This window comes from Xenopus tropicalis, chromosome 1, assembly GCF_000004195.4.
Source record: "Xenopus tropicalis strain Nigerian chromosome 1, UCB_Xtro_10.0, whole genome shotgun sequence".
Taxonomy (NCBI): domain Eukaryota; kingdom Metazoa; phylum Chordata; class Amphibia; order Anura; family Pipidae; genus Xenopus; species Xenopus tropicalis.
In genome coordinates this window covers 79034908-79053727 of record NC_030677.2, presented here as the reverse complement: position 1 = coordinate 79053727, position 18820 = coordinate 79034908, and the positions used below count along the sequence as shown (strand labels likewise).

Here is an 18820-nt window from a genome sequence, read left to right as displayed (position 1 = left end):
ACATTTTGCCACATTAAATCTCATCTGCCACTTAGCTGCCCAGATTGCCAGTTTGTCAAGATCCTGCTGCAAGGATGCCACATCCTGGATAGAATTGACTGGTCTGCAGAGTTTTGTGTCATCTGCAAACACTGATACATTACTTATAATACCTTCCCCTAAGTCATTAATGAACAAATTAAACAAAAATGGACCCAGTACAGAACCCAGAGGGACCCCACTGAGAACCATACTCCAAGTAGAGAATGTACCATTAACAACCACCCTCTGTACACGATCCTGTAGCAGTTTCCTATCCATGTACAAATGATTTCACTAAGACCAACAGACCTTAGTTTAGAAAGCAGTTGATTGTGGGGCAGTGTATCAAATGCTTTGACAGAACCCAAATATCTACTGCAACGCCACTGTCCAACTTCTTACTAACCTCATCATAAAAGACAATCAAATTGGTCTGAGATGAACTGCCATTTATAAAGCCATGTTGATTACTGCTCATAATGCCATTCTCCGAAACATAATTTTGAATGTGACCCCCTTAATAAACATTCAAATAACTTGCCCATCATACCAGATGAAAGTGAGTCTGAGAATATCAGAAACAGAGGCCATCCTAAAACCGAACCTAGCTCTTTCAGTACTCAAGGGTGTAGTCCATCCAGCCCTGGTGTCTTTTTTACATTATTTTTGAGTAAACCTTTATGTACCACATGCTGCGTCAACCACTGACTAGATTGAGCTGAGCCAACATTGCAGCTATTGGGTGGGTCTTGGCACTCTGGCTCCTCTATTGTATACACTGAAGAAAAGAACTGGTTTAGCACATTTGCCTTTTCTGTATCTTTTGTAACCATACTGTTCCAATAATTCAATGGAACCACACTCTCAACTCTCTTTTTATTATTTATATACATAAAAACTTTTTGGGGTTAGTTTCCAAAGCCTCTGCTTTGCCTTCTGGATTGCTGTTTGACAACGCTTGTTATAGTGTTTATATTCATTAAATGCAGCTTCTGTTTCCTCTGACTTATATTTCTTAGTTGCTTTCCTTTTTTTTCCTATTAACTTTTTACCTTCAAATGAAGCCACTAAAGGTGGATCTTAACGCATCTACATTTACTTCTTAAGGGAATAAATTGAGAACAGTAATGATTCAATATCATTATAAAAGACAACCATTTCTGTTTTTAGCAGAAAACATAATGAAGCACACTTTGCTTTTCTAAAATTCAGGGTCTTTGTTGTCCCAGTGTATATTTGTTTTTTGCGCCAAACATCAAATTAAATAACATTATGGTCACTATTACGCAAGGGTTCAACCACTTGCACATTTTCAAATATTCAAAAAAATTTGCTAAATGTGGCTACCATGGGCCGCAACAATGACTTTTTCTTCACTCTGGGAACTTTTTTTACAGTGAATTTATGCAGCCCTTTTGTGAAGAAATCCGCCAATGGTGAAATGCGGCATTTCACAGCAAGACCAAGGCCTGGCAAAAAATTTCGCTCATCTCTTCTATCAACCACTTGGCTTTGGTATTAAAAATAACCACCTGTCTCTGTTTTGGCCACAAGCGGCAGAGCAGCAGCACCCTTTCTGTAGTCTAATGAATGTTATATGGGTGATAAATATATTTTGTCTTGTAGGACCATATATGCCTTATTATGTAACAATTTAAATGTACATTTAAGAATGTAACAATTTAAAAAATTGTGTACATTTAAAAAGGCACATTAAAAATATACATTTAGTTTTATTACAAAAAAAGTAAAAATTTAAAAATAGTTCAGTATCATTTTAAAAGGGGCTTGGATGACTTTTTGAAAATTAATAATATCCAAGGCTATAATGATATTAGGATCTACAGTTTAATATAGGTTTAAGTACAGTGGTGTAACTACGACTGGCAGGGCACCTCAGCAAAAAAAAAAAAAATCTTCCAGCGCATACCATCATTGCAACGACATGCTGACCTTTCCCACTTCCTGTCAGCTGATTGCCTACCCACTGCTCTGGGTGGTGAATTTTATTTTGCTTGTAAAAAGCTAAGATGAATGATAGTTACACAATAAACTGAATTGTGTTGGGGGCCTGCCGAACTGATAAGAGTTGGGGATATTTTGTACAGAAACCGGTTAGTCAAATTGTTTAAGAAATGCTATGGGGCACATTTACTAATCCACGAATCCGAATCACGAATGGGAAAAAATCGTATTGGAAACGAAAATTTTGGAAGATCGCAAATATCACGAAAATGCTTACGAAAAAAATCGTATTAGTCACGATAATATCGTATTGGCGATCCGAAAGAAACTGTAAACAGCGGTAAAACCTTTCCAATTTTTTGTGCAAACGTCCCAAAAAGTCGTGCGGCGTACGAAAAAGTCGTGCGGACGCCCGAAAAAATCGTCGAAAATACACTCGGATCGTTCACATGAACGCTCGAGCGTTCGTGCTTTTGTAAATGTGACCCTTTATGTGAGTTTACTAAAGACTACAATTTTCACTTTATTACATGGCACAGAGAATTGTGGCACAATACTGTATGTCTTGTACTTTGAATACAGGTCTGTGTGCTGTGACCAGCAACCAATGGTCCCAAAAATTAACATTAAAATTTAGCAAATTTGATACTGTACCAGTATTTGCTACTTTAGATTTTGTGTTATAAGAATTATTACTGCCAGGACAGTTTTATGCCTTTGTGCTATCAAATTTTCCTTTTGTGCAATTTTAATATACCTGAAAAACCAGAAATTGTTTAGAGTCCACATTGCCCAGTAGAAGAAACATTGCAAATTTTATAGTTTGCTCCTGTGTACAGTGTATGTAATAAAATTTCTTACTGAAAAAATTATTTTTGCTCCAAAAGATTACAACACCTTCTAGCATGCCGTCAGCGTGCACTAACTGTCTAACTTAAACATATCACACTGGGAAATTTTCATTTTTATTGTTTGCTTCTTTGGTGCAAATGTTTTTTTCCATTTGTGACATTACATTTCCACCTTAGGGCTTGTACACACAGTTGTTTTGTCCTACGCTCCCCTGCGGTGGACAGGGCTGTGGAGTCGGTAGATCAATTCTCCGACTCCTCAGTTTCTGATACTTCCGACTCCAACTACACGACTCCGACTCCTGTTTTTAATATGCTAATGTATGTAACTTTAATGTAACTGTGCATTACGTCCCATTTAGTGAAGCATACAGTCAATGAAAAGCATGCTTCATGGTCACTCAACATGTTCGTTTATGCACTGCATGCATTGGGCTTTATTCTTATAGCAGAGACATTTAAACTTGCTTTATTTTTTTTTTTTATTCCCATTTAAATTTAGTAGGAGTCGGTTCATTTTTTGCCGACTCCGACTCCAGGTACCCAAAATTTCTTCCGACTCCTCGACTCCAACTCCACAGCCCTGGCGGTGGAGTTCTCCTGCATTCCACCACAGGGAAGCCAAGGACGAAATGCAACTCATTCTTTCCTCTGTTCCCATAGAGACACAGATGCATGTAAGTGTAGAACACCATGCAGGGCAAAGCAACCGTGTGTATGAGCCATAAGGGGAAAATGTAATAATAGTCATAAATGGAAAAAGTGTATTTTCTTACCAGTAAATCATTTTCTTCTAGGCCCATACTGTCAGTGCAGACGTACGATGTTAAACCTGGACACCACTGGAGACAGGACAAAAAAATAAAACTCTGTAGCTCCTCCTTCCCAGTGTATCCACAAGGCTCCTCCTCTGATAAGCAAAGTCACAGGATAGGAGGAGAAAGAGGAGTACAGAACAAAAAACTATTTCTGCAAAAGGAAGAACAAAGCAAAAATTTTAAGCAACTGTAAAACCCTGACAGCATAGCCAGGTGCCCCACTGGCCAACTACTCCAAAGGAGATAAGCGGAGGGACTTACTGCACTAACAGTACAGGCTACCCTTCCTTCCATAACTCAACTGGGAGGGAAAAAAAGGGCCAGCAACTGCTTGCAGCAAGTCATGTTCGAAGCTGCAACAGCTAAGGCAACTCTGATAGGCCAGCAGAGCTTTATAATGTAGTGTAAACTGGAAAATGTGTTGATGGTTGTATATCATTCTGGAGAGGTCGTAGTTCTGAGGAGCAGAAGTAGTAACTCATTTGTAAAAGGAAAAATAGGCTATTGTAGGGAAAGGAAAACTGGTCCCCCATGCTGTACACTCCAGTTCATGCAGCCTTCTTTCAGGGCTCTTAGGCCCCTCCTGATTGTACTAAGAGAACATCAGCTGCATACCTCCCACCATTTGAAAAATGGAAAGAGGGAGAAAAAGAAATGGTATAGGCACCGGACCTAAATAGGCCCCTACATTGTTGCAGACGCAGCATGCACGTGACGTCACTTCCACAGACCCTATGTAAATCTGTGGCAGAGGCTGGGGAATATTTTTTTCTATATAAAAAAAGAAAATATAGACACCTGAGGGCCACCCCCCAAAACTTGCCAGCCTAGGCACATCCCCTCGGGGGGCTTATTATAAATATGGCCCTGGTGACAGGGGTATCAAGCTCAGAGTTATTCTCCCTAATCCAGGTCTGTCGTATGGGATACGGACCACTAGAGGTTGAAACCCTAAGGACTTTGTTACTGCTCAAGCTACTCTCCGCAGTGGTGCATCCTTATTTTGCTTGCTCTGCAATGAACCTGCCAATCCACTGCTCTACATCTGCATTGTGAGTATTTAGTACTATCATCCCAATGGATCACTTGTCTTGGACAATAAAACCAGTTCTGTTTTATTTTGCTGCAAGAACCTTCTGGCACCCTTAGCAATTTATTTAAATGCATGCTAAACTGATTTCTGTGCAATCATGCAGCATGCATCTAAATTAATTGCTAACTAGCCATGCAGGATGTAAATTAAATGTGTGGCTGGTATAGTAATACAGATGTTATGCACTATCACACATGAATCCTTTATCAGGTGCACAAAGCAATAATACATTTATCTAGACCCTAGATAATACATTTATCTAGATAGGGCAGGCAGAGTATGGCACACACAGGCAGGGTAGGGAAGGCAGAATATGGCAGGTTTTTCCTGTACTACCACCATTAATATGGGCATGGTCATGTGATAACGTGGGTATGGTTTAAAAAAGGGGAGTGGTCAACACTGGCTTCCATTATCGGCCCTCTGCCATGTAGGCCAGAAACATTCCGGCCCTCGGTACCACAGAAGTTGGACAACACTGATCTAGACCATGGACCTATGAAGCACCAATGTCCTTTTAGTATGACTGATATTTTTTTAAATACATTTCTGTATTACCCCTAATAATTGTTTGATGTGCAGGGTTGGAATGGAACATTATGCAGTATGTGGGGGTGAGCACAGCGGTGGCTGTTGGACTTTGAAACTGGGGTGGGGGTCCCCTGAGGTGGCAGCTCTGGTGGGGCCTTCAGACCTATGCCCGCTTTTTGCTGGACTCTGTGCACTTCTCCCCCACCCGATTGAGGGCAAAAGTAAATGGAACATAACGCAACATGACGCGTGCTGACAGAGGTGGGTGTAGTTTGGTGGACTTCATGACTGGGGTGGGGGCCCCTAAAATGGCACCTCTGGTGGGCCCTACACACCCCTGTGCCAAACTGTTCATGTGTGACACTATCTACCATTTGTCTTACTATAGAATAATCATACTGAATCTTATTTTTTTCTAACATTAAACAAAATGTAAACATGGATATTAATCTATAAAAAAAAAGCAATGCCACAATTCCATTATATGCGCTCTCAGTTCTGCTAGTGCTTCTCATATGGATAATGTTATGTTTCTATGTTATTTTTTTACTCTCTAACTTTCTATACATATTAATTACAGACAAAATAAAAGTTACAGGCAAATTTGAATGTAAGTGCATAAAATAACTTGTAGTAGCAAACATCCCGATTAAAAGCAAAAAGATGCAGGGAGCACATACCATGCTTCACCATGGGCAATTCAGGGAGGGGGCGGAGATAGTTCGGAGCAGGCGGGACAGAGTTTGAGATTTGTGACAGGGTAGAGGAATGAGGAAGCAGAATGGAGGGAGGTGGGCGGAGACAGTACTGTGCAGGAGGGAGGAGGGAGGAGGGAGTAGGACAGAGAAAGTATGCTGTTGCCCGAAACAATCACTGACACGCAGGGACAGAACAAAGAGCCGAACTGGGGAGGCGTGATAACGATTTATTGGTAACACAGATATTTTACACTGGGGAAGGGGCAGGACGCACTTTCATTTTTTTACACAGATGTCCTAAAATGGACACCGTAGTCGCTAGCCTAGGGCTGTGTATATGTAGCTTAGGCTCGGGCTCAGTACGAGTAATGGCACAGACTGAAGGAACCCTTGTGTTTCGTTCTCCCCTCTGACACATTGCTGACTGACCTAAATTGTTTAGAGGCGAGAGAGCTTGAGTATAAACCTGCGGAAAGGACATAAGAAATACAGAGCAAATGAAGGCTTGAGAGAAGAGGGCACCGGTAGTGTGTTGTTACGGTCCTGGCACAGTAAGAACGAAAGCTACGAGGTATCTCTGCAAGCACCGTGTGTTTAGAAGTTATGGAAGGAAATTCGCAAGGAGGCAGCAGTTACACGGAGGGTGAGGAAGTGTTGGGCAACTGTGGCTCTGAGGAGCATGAAGGGACTGCTCTCGGGCGGAACCAAGGGAAACAGAGCTGTCACTCGGTACAGCCTAATACTGAGGAACTAGACTCTCCCCCTGCATCGCCTCTACCCCCACCTATATTCTTATATCCCGGTGCCAGGAAGCAGAAGCAAAATGCCGGGTCTGCCCCTCCTAAATCCCTCGGGGCAGCGGGACATCCACTTCAACATTATTCTGGCACTTCATCTTCTCTGTCTTCATCATCCCCGTGGCAACCGTCCTTCCCTGATTCCCCTTCACCAGGGTCAGGGGGTCTCTCCCCATCCTCCTCTCTCCAGCTCATGATGATGATGATGAACTACACTGGAGTCGGAGGAGATCACAGCAATGAAAAAGCCCAGAAAAGTGAGTGACATAAGATCCAAATATTGTTAATAGGATCAGGGTGGGATTTTGGGCATTGCATGATGAACAATAATAAATGGTTACACAGAATCTAATTTAATGGCTGTGTTATTAATATGCACATATTGCATAATTATCACATGCTGTGAGTCACACTGGCACAGCGCTGACAAATACAAGGTCTCCCAAGTCAGAGTTGTCGTTGGAATGGTTTAAAAAGCTTGGACATATTTTGCCGTTTAAAAAATATTCAATTTAAAGTGGCTCTTTAGCTGGAGATCCCATTTTTATATTTAGATTTTGTTTTAAACAGCTCTGAGTTACTACTAAAGTTGTGTGACTGTAGTGTGGTGCTGGAGCGAAGTTGTGACAAACAGTCACAACAGTAGCTGTATTATTGTTATATTGTTGAATGGTCTGAAAGTTATTCAGAGCGTTCAACTAAAACAAGTCCTCGATTGCAAATGTATTCTCCCTGAAACTCTTAGCACTAATGTCACCACCTGGGGGAAGTATGTGTATATGTGCATTCTGTGTATAAGTGATTTTGCTAAAAGATAAACTTTCATCAGTTGTTGCACACTGATCCTGGTTCTTATGAAGCGTTTTCCTGCTAAAATCCTGAAGCATGGGTTAAAGAACAAAAAGGTGAATGGCCTATATTGGCATTATCAAGCCCTGATCTCCATCTAGTGGAGAATGATGTACTATTAATGGGGTTGTTCACCTTAATTAAGTTTTAGTATGTAAGAGAGAGCTATTCTGAGAAAAATTGCGATAAGCCTTCACGGAGGGTTTGCTCCAATTCTCTCAGCTCCTTTAAGCCGTTCCATGCACTTGCACTGAAAAGTACAGCTTTCACCTGAGAGCAAGTTCGCAGAGCGGAGCAGAGGTCTGCCCAAAAAAGCCCGCTTATGCATTTTTTTGTGAATTTGATTTTGTTTTAATTCCAGTTCACCTCCAGTAATATTTGTTACTCCATTTTCAGTTTACTCCACTTTTGTTAATTCTCCTCTTAGGCTGGCCATACACACACCAATATACGTTTCTTACGATTTTCAAAACATGTGTAGGCTCGCAGGGCGACTAATCTCCTTGTGTTTCATTTGTCTAAAATATTGTTTAAGGTACTACACATCATGTAATAAAACAGCCTTGCACAGCAAATATGTAATGAATGTATATTGCAAAGTTTTTTAGTTTTCTTCTATTGGGTTGACAAGTACATTGTAAAAGTATAAAAGTTGTGCATTACAAAGTAAATTGAGCGGTTACTCAGTCATTTTCAGTCAGTTGTGGTTTTCTAAATGCAGCATGTACTTTTTTTTTCTTTGATACAGGTATGGGACCCCTTATCCAAAATGCTTGGGACCTGGGGTTTTCCTGATAAGGCATCTTTATTTAAATTAGATCTCCATACCTTACATCTACTGAAAAATAATTTAAACATTAAACCCAAGAGGATTGTTTTGCCTCCAATAGGGATTAATTATGCCTTAGTTAGGATGAAGTACAATGTATAGTTTAGTCTATGGGAGATGACCTATCCGTAATTTAGAATTTTCTGGATAACAGGTTTCCAGATAACAGATCCCATACCTTCAATCATTCAAATGCATAATGATGTTGTGAAATGCATCAAGTTGTATTTCACCTAAGTTCGGCACAATGAATAGAAACTCATAGCAAAGCATAGATTGCAATAACTCATGTGTTCCCTTGTGGTGGAGCGCATGAAAGACCCACCACATGGAAAGAGCCCTTAAGCTGGCCATACACACTGCAATATTATCGTATGAAACAAGGTTTTGTACAATATTCGGTGCGTGTATGGTGGGCTCTTTTGGGCAGGGCTCTCTTCACCTCTTGTATCGGTTATTGATTGCTTTATATCAGGGGACTCAAACTCAATTTACCTGGGGGCCGCAGAAGGCAAAGTCAGGATGAGGCTGGGCCGCATAAGGGATTTCACAAAAAATTGGCTTTCAAGGGATAATGCAAGGCACAGCGGGCGGGAGCTGCTGATTGCGGAAATGACGTTATGCCATCATAACAGTTATTATGGGAAGACGCTCTGTGTGCCCAATTTGCTCCTTAGCAGCTAATTGTGCGCACAGAACGTCTTTCTATAATAACTGTTATGATGGCATAACATCATTTCCGCAATCAGCAGCTCCCGCCCGCCGTGCCTTGCATTATCCCTTGAATCGCAATAAAAATCGTGATCCATTCATTACTTTTGAGAAGGCGTTGGTGCGGGCCACAAAATACTGTACCGAGGGCCGCAAATGGCCCACGGGCCGCAAGTTTGAGACCCCTGCTTTATATGTTACTCTGTATGTCCAATGTATGAAACCCACTTATTGTACAGCACTGTGGAATATGTTGGCGCTTTAATAAATAAATGTTAATAATAATTTTACAAAAGCCTTGGATATCAGTGGTCTTGTCAATCGGGCAGGAGAGAAGAGTTTGATCAGGTGCTGTTGAAGGCGCCTGAGCAAAAGCTGTGTTTAGGGCTGCATCGTCAGATAGGGGTAGAATTCCTCTTGTTTCACCCTCCATAGCTGACGATTCAGCCCTGAACATCAGTGGAGGGTACGAACGATCTTTCCTGTGACCATTGGTCGTAGGAAAGATTGTAATTGTTACGTGTATGGCCACCTTTACGCTAATGTAACATAGGGAAATTCTTAGCCATCTGGAAAGAACCTAAAATGGACTTATACTGCTGCCCATCCACCCATCTATAAGTCATCAGAAAGGAGCAGAACTAGGTATAGCAGGTTAGGGGTAGGCTCGGATTGGAAAGTTTCCGACCTGTCCATCACTAATTGTAGTGATATATGCAGTACAAATGATGCCATTTGGGTGGGGGAGACGTGCCCAACTGATATACATTGCAGGCAAATGTAGGCTTTACATGTCCTTTAAGGGTTTAATGGGGGTACCATGAGAATAAAAACAGCACAAAAATACCGGCACAACAGGACTAAATTTAAGCGCGATAAACCCTGATGGTTTTTAATAGTAGCAAACCATATAACATTTCGGGGGCACGCCCCTTCGTCAGACATTTTTGTGCTGTTTGGATCGTGGTGGAGAGTGCCAAAGTCTCTCCTAATACTGTGCACCAGGCAGAACAGAGTGGAAAGGCCAGGGTGTGCTGGTGAGTGTGGATTGGTACCATGAGAATAGCATAAGCATAGTTAATAGAGCCATCTATGAACAAGTGCAATGGAAAATTTGGGCCATAATGCCAAACTGACATTAGGCTTCTCTTAATACATAACAAACTCCAATGACCTGCTGTAGAACAATCCTGAAACCTCAGGTTTATGTTTAACAGTGGCAGACAAAGGTCACATGAAGGGATATGCTTCATCTGATCTGAGTATTTGAACATAGTTTTGTAACTAAAATGAATTGAACAGAAGTAAGAAAGTATTCAGTCTTAAAGAGTGGTTCACCTTTACATTAACTTTTAGTATGTTATAGAATGAGTAATTCTTAGCAATTTTTCAGTTGGTCTGTTATCTTTTATAGCTTTTATTTTTTATATGATTAGCCATGGTCTCTCTAGGCAATACAAATGGATTTATGTGCTTCTCCTTTAATCTATACTGCTTATTCGATACCCTATCCCTCCAGTGCTTGTTGTTGCAGAATTTTGGCCCTTGTGATCATCTAATCTTTATTCTGTGCTAGATGGATGGAGCACGGGTTTAGTATAAGAAGTATTTTTTAGCCTGTTGGATCATTGCATTGACACCCACACAATGTATATACAGGGCCACAAGCCCAGCAGAAGGGACAGAATCTAACATCAGTATAAAAGATAATAGGTATGGATTAGATATTGTTTTTAGTAGGCTTAGTAGGTGTCTCTCATTGTCACCCTATATATTCATGATAGTTACCCATTAAGTTATAAAATTGTCAATGAACTGATGTATCTAGCATTTTGTTGGCCTGATTCTTTTGCATTGTTTTGACTAAAATAATTCCATTTGCAAAAATCTGGTTGGATGACAATTTACAGTGGTTAAAAATATACGCTTGTATGTATTTAAACTGGCTAGACATTCACTTAGATCTGCTTTCTGTGCTATATGTTATAATTATCTGCATTAATAATGCTAATATTTTACAAATGGAATGTTTGACCTTCTCAAGATTTATTCAGCATATGATACAGAAGGTTCTATATTGATTGATGAACTCAGCTTCTGAAAATATATGCTATGTATTTTACCGTTAGCTAAACAGTAATTTGTTTCAAGGATATTCATTTTGTAGCAGAATACAGATTTAAAGGAGATTTTAAGTCACTTGGTGGTGCCAAAATGTTAGGCACCCCCAAGTGACTTTAATCGCTTACCTTGTACCCCGAGCTGGTGCCCCTGTTAGGAGAAAACTGCACCAGCCCTGGGTACCTGCAGTGAGCGCTTCCTTCTTCCGCGACAAAATCCCTGGGCCGGCGCATGCGCATTAGAGTGAAAAGCCGACTTTGTTGTTAAAGTTCGGCTTTTCACTCTAATGCGCAAGCGCGGAAGAAGCAACACAAGTAAGCAATTAAAGTCACTTGGGGGTGCCTAACGTTTTGGCACCCCCAAGTGACTTAGGCTTTCCTTCTCCTATAATTGGTGTTACTACTTGTATTTTTCCATAAATGCAGTGTATCCATTTTGGCATATTTGTCAAGCCGGGTTATTGATACTAAAAGGAGTGTTTGGCTCTAAACTCATTTAGAGGGTCATCTGTCAGTAATGGTGGGAAGAAGTGGAAAACAGCCCAATAGTAAAGTTAGTTCTAACTCTCTGTTGCATAATGTAAATTAGTTGCATAATGTAAATTTAAAAGAGACTTGAAAATGTAAAGGTAAACAAAGGTCTAGGACCGGATGGTATTCATCCCGGGGTATAAAATGAGCTTAGCTTTGTGATTGCCAAACCTCTTTACTTAATTTGTCAGGATTCATTGAGTTCTGGCATGGTAATGTGGTCCCGATCTTCAAAAAGGAGCCTGTTCTCTGACATCAGTGGTAGTAAAGCTTTTGGAAGGGGTAATAAGGGATAGGGCACTTGGATACATTGCAAATCACAATACTATAAGCTTGTACCAGCATGGTTTTATGTGTAACAGATCTTGCCAGACTAATTTAATTGCATTTTATGAGGAGTTGAGCAGAAACCTCAACGCTTGAATGGCAGTGAATATCATCTTCTTAGACTTTGCTAAAGCATTTGATACAGGTATTCAATGTGAATTTCAGAACCCCCCCATGATTTGTAAATCGCAGGGTGTTCAAATACTTATGTTCCTCACTGTAGGTCAGTAAAGGTTTGTGTGTGCTGGGTTCAATTGGAAGGGTTGAACTTGATGGACTTTGGTCTTTTTTCAGTCTTATGTAACTAGTTATGTAATAGCTGGATGGCTGCAGGTTGTCCATCCCTGGCCTGTTGGCTGTTCAGAATGCTGAGAGTTTATAGTAGCTACAGGGTCTGTAGGTTGACTTACTGTATATTTTTTAGATTCCTCTTCACAGCAATAGTTTATGGTACATCTGAAGCTACCCTTTTAGCACATGGTTAATATCATTTAAGCTGGGCACCTTAATGTGCTCCTTTAGCAAGCCAGTGTTTGCCCTACAGTATATTGGTTGGGCAGGCCATCTAATTTGGAAGGCCTATACATCCCATATATGGGCCAATAAGCTGCCAACTTGGTCTGGAGGGGGTGAGTTACAATTTGTATCAATCCTTATATGGGCAACTTTAGACCCTATCTATGTTGGCCTTAAATTGTTGGATGCCAGTAAAGTGACTTATTCATACTTTTCATCTACTGAAGAATGCAAGATAAACTCACATATACTTGGGATAAATAAATAAATAAAAATGGGATAGGATAAAAAGAAATTCTATTACTGCCTCTTTCTTCCACTCACACAGTCCTTCTAAAGCGCACACACAATTTGTCCTATTGACTTTCAGTTGTTTTTAGTCATGCTTTTATCATGCTATAAAGTTTGGCCAGTGCACACCTGATCCTACGTCACAGGCATGCACATAGTTCACAAGCTTGCTCATTGTGCGTGTCTACAGGTATGGGATCCCTTATCAGGAAACCCGTTATCCAGAAAGTTCCGAATTACATCTCCCATAGACTCCATTATAAGAAGATAATTCTAATTTTTAAAAAAATTTCCTTTTTCTCTGTAGTAATAAAACACTACCTTGTACCTAATCCCAACTAAGATATAATTAATCTTAATTGGAGGCAAAACAATCTTATTGTGTTTAAATGATGTTTAAATGATTTTTTAGTAGACTTAAGGCATGGAGATCCAAATTATGGAAAGAGCCCCAGGTCCCGAGCATTCTGGATAACAGGTCCTATACCTGTACCATGTCACCCCTACCGGGAGCTCTCTCTTTGGTGTGGGTTCCCCAAAAACTCACTAGAACAAAATTGTTGTAGATTTACAAAATATTACTGTTTCCCCAACTGGAGTGCAGGCTCTATTAACCCACACCTCCAGCAGGGAAGTCAATAAACCTGCTCATTGTTTTTTTGTTTTGTTTTTGTTTTTTTTAAACCCATTCAACAGAAAGCCAGAGCCATTAGTTGCAGAAAAAAATCAGGAAATCAGTTTTTGTCAATTTCTATGAACTCGAACCTCAAGGTTTCATAAATTTGCCCCTAAGCAAAAAAAGAGAAACCATTACAAAAAAAAAATGTATCCTATAGAAAGCTAAAGCCCAGGCCATTTTATTAGCTCCAACATTGGCTTTGTTTGAGGAAATAGCTGGGAATCATTAATACATATTCATTATCCTGTACATTTCTTATGTGACACCCAAGGGCATGACTGTCCATCTGTGTACTGCACTGCATTTTGCTTCTGCTTCCTGTATAATTCCTGTAACTAGAGAGGCTTTAATGTCTGTCTCTTAAGTGAATTAGCCTCCTGTTTGTTTCTTTGCCTTTCTAGGGCAATAGTGTTGAACTGTAAATGCAAAAGAACGTTACTAATCCCTGTTTCTTGAAAGTGGAACAGAGGGCATCTTGATTCATAATACAGGAATGACGTTTTGGCTACTAAGTTTAATTTCAGTAGAAACAGCTCTAGTCTTTTTATCTATGATGGTTTTTACACAACTCTCCTCTGATAAAAACAAAACCAGTGCTGTTTATTCATTTATGCCTATGTGTATGAGAAACATTTTATGGTGAAATGGCAGTATTATGCTTGGCATTGATTTCTGTCTTTTGAGGATTTACTGTTTTTCTTGGCACTGGTATGTCGCATTGATGTTACCAAATCATACTTTATTTATTTTAAATGCTGCAGGACACTCATATTTTGTACTTGTGTAAGTTTAAATTCATTAAAGAATAATAATAATAAAGAAGTTTTACCTCTATTGTTTCCATTAGATACAGCTTAATTAAACACAATTCATTGCATTGATGTTACATTAAAACCAATGTTTTATTTCAGCATTAAAATGTGGTAACCAGCAATCTGACTCACATGTGTAATATGGGTGAGAATTATTAGTCTGTAGGCCTATTATTTAAAAAAAAAAAAAAAAAATACTATTAGGATCTATTCGGCAATATAATTTCACAGATTAGGGTGATCTGGAATTTGTATTTATAGAAGTAAAAAAAAAAAAAACATTAACATAAAAACATCACTAAGTGACTATAATTCAATTATTGTAAAAGGCATAATAAAACTGAATGATACCAAAGATACCAATAAATGATCAGTATGGTAACTTTGTTGTTGCACGCTACCATGAGTTTGTATGTCTTCATTAAAAAAAATTCCATCACCTGTAAGTCCTTCTTAGCTAAGCAGGCTTAGTTTATAGGCTTAGGCTGATGCTACACGTGGCGTTTTTACGCTGCGTATTTTCTAATTCTCTCGGCGGCTGAAAAAGGCATGATATCATCATCCATAGAAATAACTTGAAAAGACTCGAAGCAAACCACACAAAGCGTAAATACGCTAGAAATCGCCTTAGCACAGATTTTTCAAGTGTTTGCCAAAATACGCCAGTATTTGCACAGCAAGCTATTCCTATGTATACACAAAGGCAGCTGCCAGACCTAGCGGAAATATGCAGCGTTTTTTACTATTTCGCACTATTAGCACCATGGAAACGGGATTTCCTACGTCACCAGTACTAGGCTGAAAAACGCCATAGTCAGGGGCTGTGTGGCTTGTGTGGCGTTTTTTGGGCTGAGAAAATACGCAGCGGAAAAACGCCACGTGTGGCATCAGCCTTAGCCTTCTTACAAAGGCTAAACCTGTGCTTTATCCTTATAACACTATAACCATTGTATGAAACAATTAGGATACTGAAATGAGACAAGGTGCTATCTATAGCTTTTGCTAGACACCTACAGTGGATATAAAAAGTCTACACACCCCTGGTAAAATGTCAGGTTCCTGTGCTGTACAAAAATGAGAGAAAGATAAAATCATTTCAGAAATTTTTCCACCGTTAATGTGACCTATAAACTGTACCACTCAATTTAAAAACAAACTGAAATCTTTTAGGTGGAGGGAAGAAAACCAAAAAAAAAATTAAAATAATGTGGTTGCATAAGTGTGCACACCCTCGTCTAACTGGGGACGTACCTGTGTTTAGAATTAAGCAATCACATTCAAAATCATGTTAAATAGGAGTCAGCATACACCTGTCATCATTTAAAGTGCCTCTGATTAAAGGAAAAGTAACACTAACATTTTTTAAGTAAAAAAAGCTATTCTACCCTGCACCAATAACTGCCCTATCCTCCAAACCACTTAGTATTTTAAATGCTTTAATAGAAAATACCTGATAAAAATTGGCTTCCTGTCAATTGAAGTACGGCGATAAGGCGAAGGAAGGAGCTGCATCCACCATGCAATGATCGATTGATCGAGCCTAGCATTCTTTCTGTATAGGAAGGAGTCAGGCTAGGCTCGATCAAACGATCCACCTAAAAGATTTCAGTTCATTTTTCAATTGAGTGGTACAGTTTATAGGTCACATTAAAGGTGGAAAAAGTTCTGAAATGATTTATCTTTGTCTTATTTTTGTACAGCACAGGAACCTGACATTTTACCAGGGGTGTGTAGACTTTTTATATCCACTGTACATTGGTCTAGTTGGATGGACCTACACCTGGACACACAACCCATATTTTTTTTACCTTTGGACTTCTATTTTATCTGACCCGCATCAGGTTTTTATGCATCTGCTTATCTTTGTTTACTTTTCTGACTGAATCATTTCCAGTAACCATCAACTCTGTGCCCAAAACAATTGACAGTGAGTTCTTACAGGCAGTTGGTTCTTAAAGGCAGAGTGCTGTGCTAGAACATTCATAGACTTGACTAGACCTGATTCAAGCAATGGGAGAACTCTTGTGGTCTTTATAAAGGTAGCTCAGTCCATTTATGCAGCTAGCAGTTCTTGTGTCCTGGTAAGTACACATTTTGGTTGTATCTAGATGACATTGGGTTACGCCTAGCTGCAGACAGTAATTAAAGGAGAGTAGACTTATTAGAAATAGTCTGGCAAAGAAATGCAAGTAGTCTCATCATAAACAGCCACTGCAAGGCAAGGACAACCAAGGCATAGTAGTGCTGGCTGGGCTTCTGATGTTATAATCTGATCTTCTCCCTAGAGCAGTTTATAAGGTTTTTCTTACACCAGTAAAATTTTGTTGGTCTGATTGGACGCTACTAACCTGGCTTGTTGGGCAGAAGTCATGTAATTGCATAATTCTGTCCTTAATGCACACCAATTGAAGACCTGATCTTTAATGGCTGACAGTGCAAATACGCCAGTTCTTAATATTGCATCATACATGGACACAGTAGGCCAAATAGAGAGAAAATAGCTATTCTCATAAAAAATGTACAAAGTGGAAAGGAAAACCTATATAGCTAATGATTTCTAAAGTCTCTAGAGAATAGCCTGAAACAGTTTATAGTTCCAAGTAAATATTGCAGATGTGTTCTTTAAACTCTCTTTACTGATATTTAGTAAGTCTGTAGAACAGTTAATCACTTCTAATAGGATTTCAGAGCAATGGCACCTTTTGTGAAAATATAATTATGGTTGTATCTTCCTTTTATATGTAAGTCTATGAGGTCTGCCTTTTTGCATTCCATAACCAATTAAAGGAGAAGGAAAGGTTGAATCATTGGGGGGGGGGGGGGGGAGTGACAGAATGTCTCCTTTAAGAGTAAAAAAAAACCCTCTCAGCAAAAAAGGAAAGAAGGGTATACCTTACATTTCCAGGGTCATTTGGAAAATTTAGAAAAAATAAAAACTCTCCATCTAGTGGCCCTCTGTGTTAGTTGCAGCTGAACAACAGCTCTGTGTTGACAATCCTTTCATGCAGTAGCTATGAAAAGAATCTGTCAGAATTACTTTATGAAATGCTAACAGATTGTAACATAAAATGCAAGAACTTGTAGCATATTTTTGTATCATCAGTTACAATTTTTTTTTTTATTTTGTGTTACCAATTTTGGTGTCAGAAGAATCTGTACTTTACAAAAAATATGTTTTTATATATTCTTACAATTTAGGGATCTTACAATGTACAATACTGTACCCGGCCATTCTTTGGCTGGACTAACATGAGTGCCTGCTTTATTAGATTATTTTATACATATTAATAAATATTTCCATTGTATGATGTTCTTCCTGCTCACAGATAGGAATGACTAAAAATAAAATGTGTTTTTACTGTAACAGACAGAAGTGTGAGAGACGCACCTGGCTTTTCAGTTGCTGGAATAAAAGGAGAGCTGACTGCTCTTTCGTTGTTTTATTAATACAAGTAGTCATAGCCAACAGTGCAGAGAATTTTGTATTTTATTCAAGCTTTTTCTGTTATTGTCTGAACATTTTCCTTCTTTTCCTTGTGCCTTTTTATTATTTTGGGTTGAAAAACCCAACATACTGTTCTTCGACTTCAGCTTATTCTTCCGCTTTTTCTTCTTCTTCTTAGCGCCCCCCATTTTCTAAACGCTACTCCACCTACAGTTTTAGGGGTACAACACCCAAACTCTCCACACTATTTCACCCTATATTGGAGCAGGTTTCTTGTGCTTTTCTAAAGAGATTTTACCTATTGACTTGGCAGAACTTCAACCTGACGCCATTCTAACAGTATTAACACAAGGGTCCCCAAACTTTGCAGAGTTAGGCACCAGGTAACTGCAGTTCAAGGTTAGAAAAAGCGGAGCCACCAACAGCCAATCAAATTTTACCTATTGACTTTCAATGGGGAGATTCAACCTGCTGCCATTCTCACAGTATTAACACCAGGGTCCCCAAACTTTTCACAGTTGATTACTAGGGGGCTGCAGTTTTAGTTTTGAAAAAGAGAGCAGAGCCACCAACAGCCAATCAGATTTCACCTATTGAATTTTATTGGTTTGATGCCAGGGTTCCCAAACTCTGCACAGATAGTCACTGGGTGACTATGTTCTCAAGGTTAGAAAAAGTGGATGGGCCGCCAAAAGCCAATCACATTTCTTTCATTGTTTTTAGTGGTGAAATTTTAACTGCTGCCATTCTCACATGTTTAATATCAGGGTCCCCAAACTTTGCACAGTTTGTCACTGGGTGACTATGTTCCAAGTTTAGAAAAGTGGGCAGGGCCAACAACAGCCAATCAGATTTCACCTATAGACTTCATACATTTAAATTTTTAAATTTAAACTGCTGACATTCTTTAAATATTAATACTAAGGTCCCCAAACT

General features: G+C 39.4%; 1 protein-coding gene across 1 annotated transcript in view; it reads left to right on the top strand.

Annotated features, from left to right (window-relative positions):
- Positions 1-6090: 6090 nt before the first annotated feature.
- The window catches only part of rufy3 (RUN and FYVE domain containing 3), a 55719-nt gene continuing 42989 nt past the window's right edge, over positions 6091-18820 (top strand). The window contains exon 1 of the mRNA XM_012964907.3: positions 6091-7031. Coding sequence (XP_012820361.1) covers positions 6581-7031 — 451 coding nt within the window. The 5' untranslated portion in view covers positions 6091-6580. The remainder of the gene's footprint in view (positions 7032-18820) is intronic.